Source organism: Balaenoptera ricei, chromosome 15 (genome assembly GCF_028023285.1).
Source record: "Balaenoptera ricei isolate mBalRic1 chromosome 15, mBalRic1.hap2, whole genome shotgun sequence".
NCBI classification, from domain to species: Eukaryota; Metazoa; Chordata; class Mammalia; order Artiodactyla; family Balaenopteridae; genus Balaenoptera; species Balaenoptera ricei.
In genome coordinates, this window is record NC_082653.1 from 59,910,281 (window position 1) to 59,930,736 (window position 20,456).

General features: G+C 48.2%; 1 protein-coding gene and 1 long non-coding RNA gene across 2 annotated transcripts; both read left to right on the top strand.

Moving 5' to 3' along the window:
* Positions 1–845: 845 nt before the first annotated feature.
* On the top strand, positions 846–10,094 carry LOC132348418 (uncharacterized). The gene is made up of 3 exons (XR_009497466.1): positions 846–876; positions 3,801–3,836; positions 9,732–10,094. It is a non-coding gene; the product is annotated as an uncharacterized LOC132348418 (long non-coding RNA).
* Positions 10,095–13,821: 3,727 nt separating this feature from the next.
* Positions 13,822–18,471, top strand: RMI2 (RecQ mediated genome instability 2). Its single transcript, XM_059895847.1, has 2 exons — positions 13,822–14,132; positions 17,338–18,471. Exons 1-2 carry the CDS (start codon positions 13,832–13,834, stop codon positions 17,484–17,486), a joined length of 450 nt encoding a protein of 149 aa, XP_059751830.1. The 5' UTR covers positions 13,822–13,831; the 3' UTR covers positions 17,487–18,471.
* Positions 18,472–20,456: the final 1,985 nt, after the last annotated feature.

Sequence of the window (20,456 nt, forward strand, 5' to 3'; positions counted from 1 at the left end):
CTTGGTCTGATTTGTGGCTTCCTATTCTCACTCCTCTGGCTGCAGTGGGTGGAGGGGATGTAAATGAGGGCAGGACATCTGTCCCCACTGCCAGCTGCAGGCTCGCCGGCTGTGGCAACTGTGGCATGAAGCCAACTGTAAGAGCCCGAGGAAAGTCACACATTACCTAGGCTGGCCAGGGCACAGCTGCCTCAGGAAATGTGGGTGCATCTTGGGACCCCTTCTCAGGGGTCACCCGGGTCCAACTGGCCAGAGTGAATGACTGGTGAAGAAATCCACTATCAGCATATCCAGCCATATGGCCCTGGGCTTCAGTTTCCCCTCCTGTAAAAGAGGGGTAGTAAGTCCTCCGTGCAGGGGAACGTGCAGTCATTCATGCATCCATTGGCGAGACCTTGGAGACTCAGCCACGAATGGGACAGTCCTCGTGGGCGCCAGCCTCTTCATACACCCATACGTGCTGCCCTGAGTGAGCACAGAGGCCTGAGCACGGACGTATCAAAGAGCAGTTGCTTTCCCCCGCCACTTCTGTCCCACCTGGAAATAAAACACTGGCTAACCGGCGTTATGTTGGAGTGGCCGGATGAGTGAGTGGTCCTTTGTTAATCCTGCACCTACCCACATGTGGTGGGTACTTTTATTTTCAACCCATTTTGCAGATGAAGAAACTGAATCCCATTTAGGAACTTGTTCAGGATCCCCTGCTGGGAGGTGGTGAAGCGGGAATTCTAATCAAGTAGGGACTGGCTTTAGAGCTGCTGCCCCAGATAGCCCTTCAGAGGCCTCCGTAGAAGGGGGTGGGGCTTCCACTCAGTCCCAGGAGGAGGGAGAGCCCTCAGGCAGGAGGAAGCGGCTGGAGGAAGGGAGAAAGCAAAGGTGAGGGGGTGGGACCGAGCGTGAGCGTGGCGTGTCGGGGGAGAGAGTGGGAAGAGCGCCTTGTGGGGCAGCGTGAGGTGGGGATGAGGATGGAGAAGCCAGAAGGTCGGTGCACAGCGGTCCTTGAATGCCGCTGTGAGCACTCTAGGCTTTTCGGGGTGTGGGGGGGGAGCGGGTGATGGGGGTCACAGGGGGAAGGGCAGAGTCAGTTCCTGGCTGGGTGACTTGCTCATATCGTCCTTGTCTCAGTCACCCAGTTGCTCAAGCTCCAAACCAGGCCATCATCCTTGACTCCTCTCTTTGTCACCCCTTATCGGGCCACCAGGGGTTGGGCTGAAACCAGCCACTTCCCCTCATCTCCTCGTACCTCCTGCCCAAGCCTCGGCATCTCCAGTTACTGCAGGCCTCCTGGCTGATCTCCCTGCGCCTCTGCCCCGACAGCATCTGCGAACAATGGCAATCAGAGCACACCTCTCTTTCCCTCTCTCTCTCAACCCTCCAGAGAATCCCTGTTGCATTTAGAACAAAACGTGAGTCTCTGCCTGATCAGGCCCCTGCATACACATCACCCACACACATACACGGCCTCTATCTCCTCACCCTTCACGAAGCTATAAATTTCATAAACTCAGAGTCCTCGTCTGTTTTGTTTACTCCTGCATCCCTCTGCCTGGCATATAGCAGGCATTTGGTGAATACTTGTTTTTTATTTGTTCATTTGTCTTTGTTTGGCTGCGGCTGGCGGCATGTGGGATCTTAGTTCCCTGACCAGGAATCGAACCCATGCCCCCTGCAGTGGAAGCTCAGAGTCTTAACCACCGGACCGCCAGGGAGGTCCCAGGTGCATACCTGAAGTGGAGAAATGAGTAAAGAGATCAGACTCAGTCTTTCTGTCTGTAAAGTGGGGCCTCATCAGAGCTCCCTGACAGGGAGGTGTGGCTCAGAGGTAATGCTTGCGCACAGCCGGAGTTCTTCTCCCCTCGTCCAAGGGCTCCCTGGAAGGAAGGGCTGTCCTGCGAGCTCCTGGACTGGCACTGCCCAGTCCAGCCAGCTCTCTGCAGCTGGCTCTCTGCCCACAGGTCCCTGAGGGTGGCTGAGGGCTTGGCCCTCAGAGCCCCAGCCCCAGGCTCATGCAAACTCTGTCTCCCAGCCCAGCGGCTGTGGCACCCTAATACAGCCTTTTTAAAAGAAACTTTTGGGGTTGACTCATACTTCCTTTGTTCCCAGCTGGGTTCACTCAAGAGTGTTGCTGTTTTGCAAGGCTGAGGTTTGACTCTGCTGTCTGCCTCAGTGACCCTGTAATGAGGATCATACCCCTCCTCGAAAACCTCAGTCTCAAGACAGTTGGGAAACAACTCTTTCTGGCACTTGGGGCATTCCGGTGTGGAGAAACTGCTTTGAGGCTTCTGCGGGCAGTCATGTCCACCCCTTTGCCTCCCAGCCTAAGACTGCCTGAAACCCAGCAGAAAAAGGCACCTGCTGCCCCTGGAGGGCCATTTTAACATCACATGTCCCCTACTTTCCCTTCCTACCCCACAGAATAAGGCATTCCCATTCCCTGTCTTGCTCAGAAGGTTTTTTTTCTGTGCAAATGTGCACAGTGGTGCTCAGCCTTGATTTTCTAGAATAGTTCTACTTTCACAGAATTGTGATCCTTTTGGGAAAGGGGTTCCTTACAGTACAATATATTGGCCCAGGTTTCTTGTTTACAGCCCTGGGAGACTTTTCATGTAAATCAGGTCACACCATTCAGGGAGGAAGGAAACCTGGACTAGGCTTTGTGTCCCTGGTTTTGGTTTGAAAAATATGTTCTTTGAAGCCACACATATACTGATCAGAGGTTGTCCTTGACAAAGGAGAAAAGGTCAGCTAGAGCTTCTAGGTAATAACCACTCCCTTTTGGGGGTAATATTTAACCCATTCTATCACATCTGCCCAGGGAAAGGACTCAAGCTTTGGAGGCAGACTGACTCAGGGTCAGCTTCCTACTGGCTGTGTGGCCTTGGGTAAATTACTTCTCCTCTCTGAGGCCTGGCTTCCTTGGGGTAGATTTAGGGCACAGTTATCCCTAGACACTTTTTTCTTGTTTGAAACTTCTTAAAAAATAAAGATGAAATTCGCATAGCATAAAATTAACCATTTTAAAGTGAACAATTCAATGGTATTTAGCACATTCACAATGGTGTACAACCACCACCTTTATCTAGTTCCAAAACATTTTCAGCAGCCCAAAATGAGACACTGTACCCATTAGCAATCACTGTCCCCACTCCTTCAGTACTTTTAAGCATTAATTTGCATAATGCCGGACTTTCCTGGGTCTCCTACGCTGAGTCCCTTGAAGAAGAAATGGTGTTTTCCAGGTGGGCCACAGCCAGTGACAACAGGCAACCTGCTGTCAATTTCATGGAGTTGCCTATCCTGGGGCTAGGATTCTGCTTTGGGTGTGTATGTGTGTGTGTACAGTTCTTTGAATTTTAACACAGGTAGACACTGTGTGATGTAACTACCACCACAGCCAGCACACAAAATAATTCTAGCACCCCGAAAGTTCCCCCCTCATGCCCCTTTCTAGTCAGCCCCCTCCACCTCCCCCAGCCCCTGGCAACCACTCATCTGTTTTCTGTCCCTATAGTTTTAGCCATTCAAGAACGTCATATAAATGGAATCCTACAGTATGTGAACTTTTGAGTCTGGCTTCCTTTGCCCAGTGTAATGGATTTGAATTCGTCCAAGTTGCTGTGTGTCTTAGTTGTCCATTCCTGGTTATGGCTGAGTGGTGTTTTGTGGTGTGGATGTACTGCAGCTTGCTTCCCCATTCACCTGTTGAATGACATCTGGGTTGTCTACAGTTTGGGGCAATCATGAATAGACTGCCATAAACATCCGTGTTTTTGTGTGAACCTAAGTTTTCATTTCTCTAGGCTAGAATCTCAGGAGTGGGAACGCTGGGTTGTAAGGTGAGTGTGTGTGATTCTTCTACGTTTGACCCTGGGTAAGTTAAACCACACGGGGCCTCAGTCTCTCACATCTGTAAAATGGGCGTAATAACACTGCTGCCTCATCAGGTTATTGTGAGGATGAAATGCAATGACGTACATAAGGCATAGAGTAAATGTTCTAGCTCTTTTGGGGGTGTGTGGTCATCCATGTTTTTGGCCAACTTTTCACCTTCAGTGGGGGGGTTACCAGCCAATGTTGGCATGAGAGCTGAGATGTGAGGATTTCCTTGGGACCAGAAGATTTCCCTTCTAGGGCCAGATGTTGAATTCCTGGGGAATTCATTTTCAAGTCTGGCTGCAGACAGAGGTCCTATCTGCAGGAGAGCTGTGAGTTAGGATGACGTAGCTCCTTAAATCCACAGAAGGGGAAACTGAAACTCAGAGAGGGATGGAGTCTTGCCCAAGGCCACCCAGCCAGCCTGCGGCAGAGAAGGACCTGGCCCCAGGGCTCCTGATGTGCCAGCCCAGTGTAACCCCACCTTGATTCCAGGGCCCAGTGTTTGATAAATGAGTGAATGAGTGAGTGAGAGCAGTGTAACAGGTGTGAGCACAGGCTCTGCAGCCAGCCTTCCAGGTTTTCACATATAGCTCTTCCTCTTATAGAACTGTGTGACTTGAGCATGCGTCTTGACCTCGCTGAAGCTCAATTTATTTTTTTTAAATTTTTTTAAAAAAATATATTTATTTATTTAATTTATTTATTTTTGGCTGCATTGGGTCTTTGTTGCTGCACGTGGGCTTTCTCTAGTTGCGGAGAGCGGGGACTACTCTTTGTTTCAGTGCGCGGGCTTCTCATTGCGGTGGCTTCTCTTGTTGCGGAGCACGGGCTCTAGGCGCGCTGGCTTCAGTAGTTGTGGCACGCGGGCTCTAGAGTGCAAGCTCAGTAGTTGTGGCGCACGGGCTTAGTTGGTCCGCGGCATGTGGGATCTTCCTGGACCAGGACTCGAACCCATGTCCCCTGCATTGGCAGGCAGATTCTTAACCACTGCGCCACCAGGGAAGCCCCTAATTTATTTTTTTGAAGTATAGTTAATTCACAATGTGTGCTAGTTTCTGGTGTACAGCAAAGTGATTCAGTTTTATATATATATATATATATTCTTTTTAATATTCTTTTCTATTCGGTTTATCACAGGATATTGCATACAGTTCCCTGTGCTGTACAGCAGGACCTGGCTGTTGATCCATTCCCTATATCATAGTTTGCATCTGCTAGTCCCCAACTCCTAATCCACCCCTCCCCCCTGCCCCTTGTGCCCCTGCAACCACAAGTCTGTCTGTTCTCTATGTCTATGAGTCTGTTTCTGTTTCTGAGGTAAGTTCATTTGTGTCATTTTTTAAGATTCCACATATAAATGATATCATATGGTATTTGTCTTTTTCTTACTTCACTTAGTATGGTAATCTGTAGGTCCATCCATTGTTGCTACAAATGGCATTATTTCATTTTTTATGGCTGAGTAATATTCCATTATATATATATATATATATATATACACACACACACACACATATATACATATATATACACACACACATATATATACACACACACACACATATATATATATACAACATCTTCTTTATCCATTCATCTGTTGATGGACATTTAGGTTGCTTCCATGTCTTGGCTATTGTAAATAGTACTGCATTGAACATAGGGGTGCATGTATCTTTTTGAATTATAGTTTCGTTCAGATATATGCCCAGGAGTGGGATTGCTGGATCATATGGCAACTCTGTTTTTAGTTTTTTGAGGAACCTCCATATTGTTTTCCATAGTGGCTGCACCAATTTACATTCCCACCAACAATGTAGGAGGTGAACCTCAATTTCTTTATCTATAAAATGGGCATAATGATTGTGTCTACCAAATACAGTCATCAAGAGGCTTAAATGAGTTAAGTATGCAAAGGCTCGTAACAGTGCCAGGCACACAGTAAATGTCAATAAAAGCTAACTTTCTTAATGAAGGAATTAATGACAGGAACATGGCAGGGTTGCAAATAGACTTCAGGGCATTGATGGATCTGCCAGAGACAGAGCAGATCTGCTTCTCAGTGGTCTGTGATTTATTGAAAAGTCAAGGAAAACGTGGGTCAAGTCATGCCCAGGGCCCTGTGGCCAGTAGCTGAGAGCGCCCTGCCTTCTACTACTCAGAGCTGCACTGTCTAGCACGGCAGCCACTAGCCACATGAGATGACTGAGCACTTGAACTGTGGCTAATGTGAGTTGAGATGGGCTGTCAGTGTCAATACACTGTGGATTTCAAAGACTCAGTATGTGCAAAGGTCCTGAGGCAGGAGGGTGCCTGGCGTATTTGAGGCACAGCAGGGAGGCAAGTGGGGTTGGGGTGAAGGAAACGGAGAGAAAGAGAGAGGAGATGAAGGCAGAGAGGTGACCTTGTGGTGTCTGTTCCTGTGTCTGTCCCCCCACTTGAATGTTGCTCCTTTGTGGCAGGGGCTGGGTCTGCCTTCTAGGTCTTTATAACTCCAGAGGTCAGCACAGTGCCTGCCATATAGTAAGTGCCTATTATATGCCTGGTGAATGAATGAATGCATGTCAGTGGGAACTGAATGTAGCTGAGCTGAACCGAACAGCCAGGAGGGAGAGGACAAATTGCCCGTTGCAGTGGCGACTGTGGTGTGTGCCTGGATCCACCTTCTGGACTGAGGCGCTCACTCCTCGGCTGCTGAGAAAGTTGGTGGCTGGCTGATGGGACCCACCTGAATCCCTCTCTGGAAATGACCCAAAGTCATACATACCACTCCAATGACTGGCCTATGTGGAGTACAAAGGCCCAGCCCTCTTTCCCCAGGTAGGACACCCCTGTGGGGCTGTTCCAGCTGGACCAGCATTCATTCATTCAACAAATATGTATTGAACAACTACTATGTCCCAGACATTGTTTTGGTGTCCAGCAGCAACTCCAGACAGACCAGCACTGTTTGTTTGAGGGATGTTGGCAATCAGGTTTTCAGACTTCACCAAGACCAACTCATCTCCCAGCCCCACCATTGCCAGCCCCACCCCCTGCCACTGTGGCCAGGTGATCTGACTCTGCTTCAGCTCCCTGGGCTGGCCCGTAGAGGCCCTTAGAGGGTGTGAGCTCATGTTGGGGGGCGGTAAGAGAGCAGACCCAGGAAGCTCAGGGCTCTGGAGTCAGACAGATCCAGGCTCAAATTCTAGCTTAGTGCTTTTTTACATTTCCCTGATGACTAATGACATTGAGCATCTATTCGTGTGCCTATTGGCCATTTGTATATCTTCTTTGGAGAAAATTCAAGTCCTTTGCCCATTTTTTTTTTTTTTTTAATAAATTTATTTATTTATTTATTTTGGGTGTGTTGGGCCTTCGTTTCTGTGCGAGGGCTTTCTCTAGTTCCGGCGAGCGGGGGCCTCTCACTGTCGCGGCCTCTCCCATTGCGGAGCACAGGCTCCAGACGCGCAGGCTCAGTAGTTGTGGCTCACGGGCCTAGTCGCTCTGCGGCATGTGGGATCTTCCCAGACCAGGGCTCGAACCCGTGTCCCCTGCATTGGCAGGCAGATTCTCAACCACCGCGCCACCAGGGAAGCCCCCTTTGCCCATTTTTAAATCGAGTTGTCTTTTTGTTACTGAGTTGCAAGTGTTCTTGAATATATTCTGGATACTGGACTTTCATCAGATATACGATTTGTAAATATTTTCTCCCATTCTGTAGATTGTCTTTTCTTTCTTTATAATGTCCTTTGATGTGTCTTTATAATGTACTTTGATGTGCAAACATTTTTAATTTTGATGAAGTCCAGTTTGTTTTTTTTCTTTTGTTGCTTGTGCTTTTGGTACCATTTCCAAGAATCTATCACCATATCCAAGGTCATGAAAATCTATCCCTATGTTTTCTTCTAAGAGTCTTATAGTTTTAGCTCTTATATGTAGGTCTTTGATCCATGTTGTGTATGGTATGAGGTAGGGGTCTAACTTCCATCTTTTGCACGTTGTTCCAGCACATTTACTGAACAGACTATTTTTTCCTCACTGAATGATCTGGTCGACCCTTGTCAAAAAGCAGCTGGTCCTAGGTATATGAGTTTATGTCTGGACCCTCAATTCCATTCCTTTGATCTATGTCTCTCCTGTCAGTACCACATGGGTTTGATTGCTTTAGGCTTAGTGCCTTCTTGAGCCTCAGTTTCCTCCTCTGTAAAGTTGGGGTGGAGGTAGGTCCCCGGCAGGGGTTTGTGGATGAAATGAGCTGATTTAGATATAGCAGCTGGCACCGTGCCTGGCCTGTAGTGGTTGTGGCAGAAGCAGTTGCTTTTATTATTAGCCTGGAAGGATGGTTCTTACTTTCAAAATGTGGGTTGTGCTTCGGGGCTCCTCCAGGAAGCTGGAAAGCGGCTGGCCACCTTGAGTGTGCAGTGGAGAGCAGACATCACCATTGCTTCACAGGGCCCAGGAGTACCGGCCATCATGCACTAAGGCATGAAACTCCACCTTTTCCTCCTGATCTCCTCTGAGCCCAGCCCAGAGCTAGCCTGCACTGTGGCTTCTATGGCTGGGGCCTGTGGAAAGGAGGACCTCATGCTCTGGCGTGGAGTCATGAAAAAGGGGTGCCAGAGACCAAGAAGCGACCAGAGACGGTCCTGAGACCGTCTGGTGATATTCTGTGATGAAGGAATAGGAAGCATGCTGGTCACTGCGTGGGGGCTGGGTGTTGGCTGGGCCTCAGAATCGTTCTAGGTTCTCACTCCCCGAGATTCTGATGTAGGAAGGCTGTGGTGAGGCCCTGGAACCTAGAATTATCCCCCATCACTGTATTATTGAAAGAATTGTGCAGTGGACCCCCATTGCATCCACCACTTATAGATTCTACAATGAAATTTACTTGCCATATCATGTATCTAGTCTCCTGTCCTCCCCTCTGTCCACCCCTCAATCTATCTTACATTTTGCTGACCTTCAGAGCAAGTTGCAGACATCTATACACCCACTTATCCCTGTGTATTTTGTTAACTAAAGTTCAAGATATATCTTTATTTTTTTTCTTTTTCTTTCTTTATTTTTTGCCTGAGTCAGGTCTTAGTTGCAGCATGTGGGCTCCAGGGCGCATGAGCTCTGTAGTTTGCGGCACGCGGGCTCTCTAGTTGAGGCACCCAAGCTCAGTAGTTGTGGCACGCAGGCTTAGTTGCCCCACGGCATATGGGAATCTTAGTTCCCCGACCAGGGATCGAACCTGCATCCCCTGCATTGGAAGGCAGATTCTTTACCACTGGACCACCAGGGAAGTCCCCAAGATATGTCTTTTTGATAGAACCTATACTTAAAAAAATTTCCCCAGGGAATTCACCCTGGTGATGACCCAGGATAGTGGGTAAGATCCCACCTTATCTGGTGTCCTGATTATTGAAAGACATGGGAGAGGGACGCTTTGTTCCAGATGAGGATTGGAATCCCTGGCCCTACCTCTTACCAGCTGTGTGGTTTTGGGCAGGTCACATCACCTGTCCAAGCCTCAGTTTCCCCATCTATAAAATGGGCTTAAGAAAAGCACTTAGTAAAGAAGATGTGGCACATATATACAATGGAATATCACTCAGCCATTAAAAAGAATGAAATAATGCCATTTGTAGCAACATGGGCAGACCTAGAGATTGTCACACTGAGTGAAGTAAGTCAGAGAGAGTAAGGGAAATATTGTATGATATCGCTCATAAGCGGAATCTAAAAAGAAATGGTACAAATGAACTTACAAAACAGAAACAGACTCACCGACTTAGAGAACGAACTTATGATTACCTGGGGGGGGAAGGGTGGGGGGAAGGGATAGTTAGGGAGTTTGGGATTGACATGTACACACTGCTATATTTAAGCCCGTGAGCCACAACTACTGAGCCTGCGCGCCACAACTATTGAAGCCTGTGAGCCCTAGAGCCCGTGCGCCGCAACAACTGAAGGCCGCGCACTCTAGGGCCCGCGTGCCGCAATTACTGAGCCCGTGTGCTGCAACTACTGAAGCCCACACGCCTAGGGCCTGTGCTCTGCAACAAGAGAAGCCACCGCAATGAGAAGCCCATGCACCGCAACGAAGAGTAGCCCCCGCTCACCGCAACTAGAGAAAGCCTGCTCACGGCAACGAAGACCCAACGCAGCCAAAATAAATAAATAAAATAAATAAATAATAAAATAAAATAAAATGGATAACCAACAAGGACCTACTGTACAGCACAGGGAACTCTGCTCAATATTATGTAACAACCTAAATGGGGAAAGAATTTGAAAAAGAATAGATACATGGGACGGCTAGTGGGAAGCTGCTGCATAGCACAGGGAGATCAGCTCGGTGCTTTGTGACCACCTAGAGGGGTGCGATAGGGAGGGTGGGAGGGAGACACAAGAGGGAGGAGATATGGGGATATATGTATATGTACAGCTGATTCACTTTGTTATACAGCACAAACTAACACACCATTGTAAAGCAATTATACTCCAATAAAGATGTAAAAAAAAAAAAAGAATAGATACATGTATAACTGAATCACTTTGCTGTACACCTGAAACTATAACATTGTTAATCAACTATATTCCAATATAAAATAAAAAGTTAAAAAAAAAAAAGAAAAGAAAAGCACTTACATTTTAAGGTTGTTCTGAGGAGTCACAGACTCTGCACATGAGGCACCTGGCATGGTGTTTAGTACACAGTAAGCGCTTGGCTAATGACAGTTTTGCCATTTTGTAGATGTTAATGCGTGGATAATCTTCCAGAACAAACTCTTTTCCTTGGGCACTAGGGTTTGGTTTTGTTCCTGGCAATCAGAAGCGTTTTTGGCCTGATCTGCCCAGGAACTGGTGAATGTGTAGGTTGAGTGTGAGGCCAAGGCCCAAAATTCCCCTTGCCTTACCTTTGTCCCCAGGTGGCAGGAAACCCCCTTGCAGGAGTCTTTGATCTCACTGGGAAGCTGGGGCCCAGGAAGGCCCTGCACAAGTGTTGCTTCAGGCCTGGGTGTGGCAGGTGGGGAGGGAGATAGTCCTTCACGGAGGGAAGGCTCACCCAGCGTCTGTTGACAGACCCCAGTTGTCTGCTCATGACAATAATTTAAGACACCAATTTTGCAACTCTTAGAGCTGGTGAAATACTCAACCCCCTGGATATTTCACAGAAGGTACCAAGAGGCTTCCCATCACTGAACACACAAGCTGCTCAGGTGCCGGGACAAAAGCTCGAATTCTAGGGACCGCTCTTGCAGACTGGCTGCCCGTGGGCCAGGGTTACCCACAGGGTGCTTTCAAGGACACAAAGCCTTTGTTTGTTTTAGAATTGAGTACACTGCCAACACTTTTTTAAAATGTGGAGGTTATACATTAAAATGTCTTTAAAAATCAGATCTGGCAACACTGGACCCACATTCTCATGTGGCAACCATTGGCTGAGTGTGATTGGCCCCTTTATTGGGGCCTGTGAAGGCCAGTGTGTCACTGCTCCACCAGCGTCACCTGCCTGGCCGCTGTTGGCATCAGAGCTTGGACCCCTGATCTGCTGGTGAGATGGACTCAGACTCAGGTATTTACGGTTCAAGACAGAATGCAGTGAGTCTGTAGATGCGTGCAGTGGCTCTCAGCAGGCGGTGATTGCACCCTCCAGGGGACATTGGCCATGTCTGAAGCCACTTTTGATTGCCACCTTGAAGAGAGTACTACTGGCATCTAGTGGGTGGAGGCCAGGGATGCTGCCCAATGTCCCACAAGGCACACAGGACGCCCCCTCAACACAGGATTACCCAGCCCCAAACGGCAGTGGGGCTGAGGCCGAGAAACCCTGGATTAGGGGTGTCAGCAGCCTGGTCTGGAAGGGAGGGGTTGACTCCAGTTGTGGGCTCAAGAATGGCTCCGTGAAGAGAAGTGGTGTTGGTGGTGGCAGGCACGTGGTGACTGAATTAGCTGGGAGAGACTGGGGGAAGGCATGTCACGCAGAGAACAGCATGAGCAAAGGTACTGAGACATCCTTGATGGGGAGATGGGCGATAGTGTGGACAGTGAGATGGCAGGTGTGGTTCAAGGAGCATGAAGTTTGGGGTCAGATGGACTTGGGTTGAGTCCTGGCTCCACCCCTCACTAGCCGTGTGGCCTCAGCCTTGCCATTAGCCTGAACCTCAGTTTCATCATCTGTAAAATGGGGGTAAGAAGTGAGGTTATGTAGGTACAGCCTCCTATATCCCCACTCCTCTGTTTGCACTCTGTGTCCCAGCCGTTCTGAAATCCTGGCAGTTTGCTCAATGCTTCCTGCTCTCTCTCCTTTCTGGGCCCTCCTTGTACATTTTGCTCTGCCTGGAGGGATGCTCATATTCCAGGTGGAGGGATGACACCATAGGAGGTTATAAACTGGGCACTGGGCACTGATATGTTGACTTGTGTTGTGGAAAGATCACTCTGCCAGCAACACGCATGGAGCTTGAGGGGTGTGTGTGTGTGTGTCTGTGCACACACACACACAAATTTGAAGGCCAAGAGAATGGTGGGAAATTCCCAGGCCTTTACTTCAACTCCCTTCCCCATCACTTTTCTGGCCTTCAGGTGCCTTGGGGAAGGCCAGTGGGGACTCACCAGGCTTGAAGCGGGTGGGATTCTCTCTTGGTTAAAATCTCTGCTTCCTTCTCAAGTTAGGAGCCTGGTTACTCTACAACTTAGGGTTGAGGTATAGAGGCCAGGATCCCACGGAGGCTACTGCCAGAGAGGCTGTGGGCAAGCCACCTAGCTTCTGTGAGCCTCCGTTTCCCCCTTTGTAGAACAGTACTTACAGGGTGTAGGTACATGGGATACTCCCTGCAAAGCTCTTAGGTCAGAACCTGGCTCAGTATTTCTTAGCCGCTTTATAAAAATCGAGCTCTTGGTGAATACCCTCTGTAAGCCTGGTATTGCGGGAGGCCCCAGGAGGACAAAGTCTTCTGACAACTGGTCTTGACTTACAGGATTGCTTGGTTTACGATTTGTGGATTTGACTGATGGGGGACATGAAATTTTTAGGGAGCAATTCCATTTCTAGAAATTTATCTGAAACATGCACAAAGATTTAGCTCTAGGTAGGTTCACAGTAGCGACTTACAAAGTGAAAAACTGGAAATAGCCTAACGTCCACCTCTAGGATATTGGTTAGGTAGGTGATGAGACAAATAGAATCTTAACGCAGTCATTCAAGAGGAAGCAGAGGGATATTTGTTGATATGGAAAGATGTTTATTATTAAGTGAAAGTAATATACAAAACAATATTTGTGTATAAAAATATATATACACATGTATGTATTTTAAAACCTGAATGCTAATACACCAACAGTGGGTAGATATCTCTGAGTGATTTTTACAATTCTTTTCTTATTCTAGATTTCCTTTTCTAAATTTTCTACAATGAACGTTCATTCCTTTTGTGAAAAATATAGTAATGTATCTTATTAACTTTTAAATTATTTTGTTATTAAAATATAATAAATAAAAATAGTAATAAAAGGGCAATTTTACTAGCTGTCCCTGTCCCTCTTTCCAACCTTATCTCTCGACTCGATTCTTGATAACTCCCAATAAACATAGGCTCACCGTTGCTACAATCCATTTCAGAATTTGCACGTTATTTGTTAGCCTCAGAGAACCGTACTAGGCAAGGCGATGTAAAGATGAATACTCACATTCTCCAGATGATTTGCGTGCACGCCAAATTTTGAGGTGCCTGGAAACAGGGAGTTCTGTACCTCCCTCCTTCGTTTATTTTTTCTTTTAATTCATCCGTTCCTAGCTTGCGGGTCGGTTATTTACTTTACGTACGCCTGCGCACTCCTGGGGTGGGAGTGGGGCCGCTCTGTCCGGCGGCCCCGCCTCCCGACGCCGACCACTGGCCGGCTCCGCCAGCGCGCCCCTGATTGGTGGCTGCGGACCGGGTCTCGCGGCTCATCAAGGTTGGCGGGAAAGCGGCGGCGGGGAAGAATGGCGGCGGCGCCCACGGCCTCGTTCCCCGGCGGGTGCCCCACTTCCGTGAGGCTGCCGCGGTCGCCGCCGTTCAAGGTTCTGGCGGAGCAGCTGCGGCGCGACGCGGAGGGCGGCCCGGGCGAGTGGCGGCTGTCGCGGGCGGCGGCGGGCCGCGGGCCGCTGGAGCTGACGGCCGTGTGGATGCAGGGCACGGTGCTGGCGGCGGGCGGCGGCGAGGCGCGGCTGCGGGACCCGAGCGGGGCCTTCTCGGTTTGCGGCCTGGAGCGGGTGCCGCGCGGGCGGCCCTGCCTCGTCCCAGGTAACGGCCGGCTTCGACCCCGCGGCTGACCCTGGGTTTGTACCGCTCGAGGGCGGGGCCTGGCCGTCCCACCTCCCGGTGTTTGTGCTGCTGGTCCCCTGCCTCGATACCCTTTCTTCCCTCCCCTCCCCAGCCAAGCGCCACCCAAGCAGTTCTGATGATAAGCATCACCTGCAGCCCATTCAAAAAATACAGTTTCCGAGGGCTCCACCAGCCCTCCCAGCTGGAGTCTCCGGGGGAGGGACCCCCAGCATCTGTGTTTGTTAACAGAGTCCCTTCCCCACGGGTGATTTTTTTTCTCCCTATCAAGTTTTGGAAAATATCATAGTGGGGAACTTGGTTCATCCCTAACGACTCTACTCAAATGTACCTTCCTTTGGGAAGCTCTCCCCAGTTCCCAGGAATGGGGAGCCCTGGTGTACCCCTCCTTCGAGGGACTGTCTTAGGCTGTAGTTCACCACTGTTTCCTTTTAAACCAGTGGTGCGCAAATTTGAGCATGCATCAGACTCACCCCGAGGGCTTGTTAAAACTGACGGCTGGGCACCACCCCCAGAGTTTGAGTCTGTTGGTCTGGGCGGGGCTGAGAATTTGCATTTCTAACCAGCTCCCAGGTGCTGCTGGTGCTGGTGGCCTGGGGGCCACACTTTGAGAACCACTGGGCCAGACTACAGCAGGGCGGGCTCTGTGTCTTTCTGACAACTATTCTCAGCCTTAGGTTGAACTTTTCTGGCCCTGGCCCTTTCTGGCTGAGCTCCCAGGAGCACTTTTCTTAACCTTTCTGGACCTCTTACCAAAGGGACCAATAATTCCTGCCTGTTGTGTGGATTCAATACATTTAAAAAATGTCCTTAACACAGCTCCTAGGTCATAGTGACCATTGTTTTTTTTACTAGGCCGTGCTCCTGCACGCTTCTCACTCCACCCTGGCTCCATCCTTCAGCCTCCCTCTCTGTCTGCCCTCCATTGCAATGTTAGTCTAGCGCAAGATCGGCAAACTACAGGCTGCCACCTCTTTTTGCATGGCCCATGAGCTAAAAATGTTTTTTATGTTTTCAAATGGTTAAAAAAAAAACAGAAGAAGATTTCATGACATGGGAAAAGTATCAATATATGAAATTCAAATATCCGTGTCCATAAGGAAAGTTTTATTGGAGCACCGTCATTTAGGTATTGTCTAGGGCTGTTTTCCCATTACAGCTGCAGATCTGAATAGTTGCGACAGAGACGCTATGGCCTCAAAGCCTGAAATATTTAGTATCTGGCCCTTTACAGAAAAAGTTTGCCACCCTTGGCGTAGCATGTAGCACAAGCTGTTTGGTGTGCTGGTCCCCAGGCAATGCTCTTTGAAGGCAAGCTGGGGCTGTCTCCCATGTCTGGCCCCAGCCCTGGCATAAGGTTGGCACCAGTAGGTACCTGAGTGGGCATTGCACGTTGGTGAACCCATCTGACTTACCTACTGGCCTGTGTGCCTGGGCCATACCATTTCCTCTTGCTAATTAATACCAGGGCTTGATCGACAAGTCTGACACGGGCTTCAGGTAGGGAGCCTGAAGAGTAAGCAGGCCACTGAAATACAAAGTGATGTCATAGGCTTGAGCTTAAGCACAGGGTGCCGTGGGCGCAGAAGAGGGACAACTGATCCAGGCCTGTATGGTCGGGGTGAAGGCCTGATAGAAGGGAGGGGCGTGGTGGGGAAGGAGAAGGAGAGACAGTGGAGAGAGACTCTGGCTGGGGGAGAGGGTGTGGGTAGAATGAACCAGACTAGTAACCAGGTGGTCTGTTCTCGGGAGGAAAGAGCTCAGGCCTTTGAGTTCACCTGTATAGTTGTGTTATACGCCTTGATGTATGTAGGTTTTGAGTATGTGGATTCCGTGTTTACCTCGCCTGTTGGGACTCTGTGGGCTTGTTCTTCCTTTCCAGGGTCTTCAGTCATTTTCTGAGGGCTCCATCTCCACCAGCTTTTTAGGCCCATTCAGAGGGTATGGCAAGTGTATTTTTAGAAGCCTCCGTTGCTGAGGAACCCCACGTTACTTGCTCAGGTAGAATGTAGGGATGGGTTCAGGGAAACCTAAGTACGTCGTGCCAGGAGCTGAAGACTAGAGGGTAAGGTGTCAGCTTGCCTGGCTTCCTTCAGTCAGAGCCCCAGGCCCGAGTACAAACCCAGTCCTGATGCTGGAAGCAGTGTGATTGAAGCGGCCTCGCAGGGGCACGCAGTGGGGGCTGGCAACGTGCCTGCTCTTCCTGCTGTGTTTGGGGTTTTTTACACAGTTGAGTTTTGTGTGGTTAAGACTGGCCATTTTTGCTTTCAAGGAGAACCACTTCCCCAAGGGAATGGGAATAGAGTCGTTGTTCATATGTCATTAGATCATTGTGATGGCAGCCTGACCTCTTGTTGATTTGCTTGCGTATGCCCAGCTGGTGGCAGGGATTGGTCCCAGGCAGTTGGAATAACGGTGGCATGCGGGGGTGCTACCACCTGCCCAGCTCTTTTGGCAACATGAAGGGAAAATTGGATTTGCTTTGGGGCTGTCAGGGGTTGTCTTTGCAGAAGGGGGACCAGTCCTGGGCACAGAGACCAGTCACAGACTCTGGCATGGAGCAAGGAACAGGGAGAAGAGAAAAGCTCGGGTTTTCAGGCCCCGCCTTCGAGCAGTCTGTCTAATTACAACTCATCCTCTGATGTGAGCGACTCTTCCACTCCTTGGGCGTGATAGCTTTATGCACTGTGCTGTGATTTTGTTTTAGCATTTTATTTTATTTTTAAAAATATTTATTTATTTATTTATTTGGTTGTGTGGGGTCTTAGTTGCGGCTCACCGGCTCCTTAGTTGGGGCACGTGAACTCTTAGTTGTGGTATGCATGTGGGATCTAGTTCCCTGACCAGGGATCGAACCCCGGTTCCCTGCATTGGAAGGCGGAGTCCTATCCACTGCGCCACCAGGGGAGTCCCTGTTTTAGCATTTTAAAACCAGAAACCAAAGAAGAAACAAATGTCATTCTCCAGGTTAAATGTGGAATTTGCTGGTAATATACGTATTTTGACCACTAGCTGCCTTGGCACTTTGGTATCTACTCTCTGCTTTTTTTTGGTCTCCAGTTTGCCTCCCTGATAAATTTAAGCCCTCTCAAGGACTTAAGGTGTCTGTTTTGTTTTTATCTTCTCTATCATCGTGAACTTTACCACTGGGCTTTTCTTCTTCTAGGAAAGTATGTGATGGTGATGGGAGTGGTTCAGGCCTGCAAGCCTGAGCCATGCCTGCAGGCTGTGAAGATGACAGATCTTTCTGATAATCCCCTCCATGAAAGCATGTGGGAGCTGGAAGTGGAAGATTTACACAGGAATATTCCTTAGAGGATGTTGGAACTGTCGATAAAAACAACCGAAATTCAGAAACAACTTAGGTTCTTATACCGTATGGATTTCATGGACATCACTCAATATGTATTTCTCAAAAGTTTATCAGAGAGCTTTGCTCCAAGGAGTCTGGATGTAGGATTTCTAAATGTTGGGACACTCCAGTGAACTCAGCCCCTGCTGCCCCTTGCTTTGACTGTTTGCTGATGAAAAGCAGATGTTTTGTTCTTTCTCTTTTTCTCTCCTTTTTTTTTTTTTCTTTATGTGTGTTAATTCTCTCTCTCTAAAGCACACAGAAATCTCATGTTGCATTTTCCAAGTTTTACAAGTGATGATACTTTTTCCATTACCACTGCAACCCTACTTTACGAGGCAGAATTTGAACCTCACTCATTGTCCGCAGAGAGTAAAGTGTGTGGTTATGGGCAGGAAAAGAGGCTGCATAAAAAAGGAATGACCTCATGGCTCCGCAGTCTTCTCCATCAACAGCTTCCGTATCCAGTTTGCAAGTCAAACGGCATTTTCTAACTGCAGGCACTGGGGCCTCTCAAAGACACAGCCCTCTTTCTGCTTCAGACACCACTCAGCCCTAAATGTGTAAGGTCCATTCCCTGCAGATGTGGACGACGATGTCTGCCCGTCTTCCTTCACTTAGGGCTGTTGAAACACTTTCAGAATTTCTTGTTGAAACTAAAAATCAAGGCTAAGAACAACTTCCAGGCATGAACTAAACTTCTGCCTCGTAACTTTGGGTGAGACACTGCGAGGGGACAGCCTCCTGGAGTCTTTACGTTGTTTCTGGTAGGGAATGTCCTTTTGCTGTGATTGCGTTCAGTGTTGGGTGGCTGCTCTTCACTTCTTACACAGCCTTCGCTTTGCCTTAGACTGTAAATATCAAGGGGGTCAGGTTATGTTCCTCATTGCTATGGAGTTTTGCTGGATTATGTATCTCTACCACTAGTAAATTGTTTTCTATGCCGTATTTTTTTAAATAGATTTTATTTTTTAGGCGGCTTAGATTTCTAGGAAAAAAAAAAAAAAGAGCAGAACCTACAGAGATGACCTTTACATGCCCTCCCTCAGTTTCCCCTGTTATTTACATCTTGCACTGGTGTGGTACCTTAGTTAAAATCAATAAGCCAGCATTGATACGTTATTATTAAGTAAAGTCCATTGTTGACTTAGGGGTCATGCTTTGTGATGTACAATAGGCATAATATCATGTATCCACTATTACAGTATCATACAGAATAGTTTTGTTGCCCTAAAAGTCCTCTGTGCTCCACCTAATCATCCTTCCCTCAGCCGTAACCGCTGGCAACCACTGATTTTTTCTACTGTCTCCAAAGTTTGCCTTTTCCAGAATGTTATGTAGTTGGAATCACACAGTCTATAGCCTTTTCAGAACAGCTTCTTTCAGTTAGCAATATGCATTTAAGGTTCCTCCATGTAGTTTCGTAACTTGATAGCTCATTTCTTTTTATCCTAATCCTCCACTGGATGGACGTACCATAGTTTGTTTATCCATTCACTTATTGAAGGACATCTGCTTGATTCCAGTTTTTGGCAGTTATTAATAGGACTGTTGTAAACATTCGTGTGCAGATTTTGTGTGGACATAGGTTTTCAACATACCAGGGTAAATGCCTGGGAGCACGATTGTTGGTTACATGGTCAGCCTATGTCTAGCCTTGTAAGAAACTGCCAGACTGTCTGTCTCAGACTGCTATCACAAAACACCATAGACTTGGGGCTTAGAAACATCAGAAATTTACTTTTCAAAGTTCTGGAGGCCAAAGTCAAGGTGGTTCAAGGTGCTGCTTCCTGTTTCACAGGTGGCTGTCCTCTCACTGTGTCCTCACATGGTAGCAGGGGGCAAGGTTGCTCCCTGGGGTCTCCTGTAAGGGCACTGATCCCGTTCACCTCCCAAAGGCCCCACCTCTATACCATTACACTGGGGGCTAGGTTTCAACATGTGAATTTGGGTTAGGGAGAATACATATTCAGTCTATAGCACTTTGGAGGGGACATATTCAATCTGTAGCACTGTCTTCCAACGCGGCTGCACTATTTTGCTCTCCCATCAGCAGTGTATGGAGTTCTTGTTCTACAGCCTCACCAGCATTTGATGTTGTCAGTGTTTTGGATGTGCTATAATTTTAAACTCTAGCATTTTCTTTTAAAGGTGGGGAAATTGGAAAGTGCGCACTGTTTTTTTGTTTGTTTTTATAATAAATTTATTTTTGGCTGCATTGGGTCTTTGTTGCTGCATGTGAGCTTTCTCTAGTTGCAGCGAGCGGGGGCTACCCTTCATTGCAGTGCACAGACTTCTCATTGCAGTGGCTTCTTGTTGCGGAGCACGGGCTCTAGGCGCACGGGCTCAGTAATTGTGGCACACAGGCTCAGTAGTTGTGGCTCGCGGGCTCTAGAGCACAGGCTCAGTAGTTGTGGTGCACGGGCTTAGTTGCTCCGCAGCATGTGGGATCTTCCCGGACCAGGGCTCGAACCCATGTCCCCTGCATTGGCAGGCGGATTCTTAACCACTGCGCCACCAGGGAAGCCCCCAAGCCCTTCATTTGTCGTTAAACTTGCTGTGTGACTGTGAGCAAGTTACCTACCTTCTCTGTGCTTTAGTTTCCTTATAAAATGTAGATTATACCGAGCTCACAGCACTGTTGTGAAGGTGTGTGTAAATCACTTTTATATGTGTCTGGCACACGGTAGGCCCCAAATGATTGTTGCTGGGAAGAGCAGTAAGTTCCTACTCACATCCATCAGTTGCCGCTTAAAAATTTTATATATTTTTATTTTTATTTATTTTTATTATTATTATTTTTTTCTTGTTTTTGGCCACGCCACACGGCTTGCGGGATCTTAGTTCCCCGACCAGGGATTGAACCTAGGCCCTCGGCAGTGAAAGTGTGGAGTCCTAACCACTGGACTGCCAGGGAATTCCCTATATACTTT

What these genes read in the sequence shown, in the direction of transcription:
- RMI2 (XM_059895847.1), top strand. Translation starts at nt 13,832, where the DNA reads ATGGCGGCGGCGCCCACGGCCTCGTTCCCCGGCGGGTGCCCCACTTCC. An exon ending in GCGGCCCTGCCTCGTCCCAG is followed by an intron (nt 14,133 to 17,337) that starts GTAACGGCCGGC and finishes TTCTTCTTCTAG; the next exon opens with GAAAGTATGTGATGGTGATG.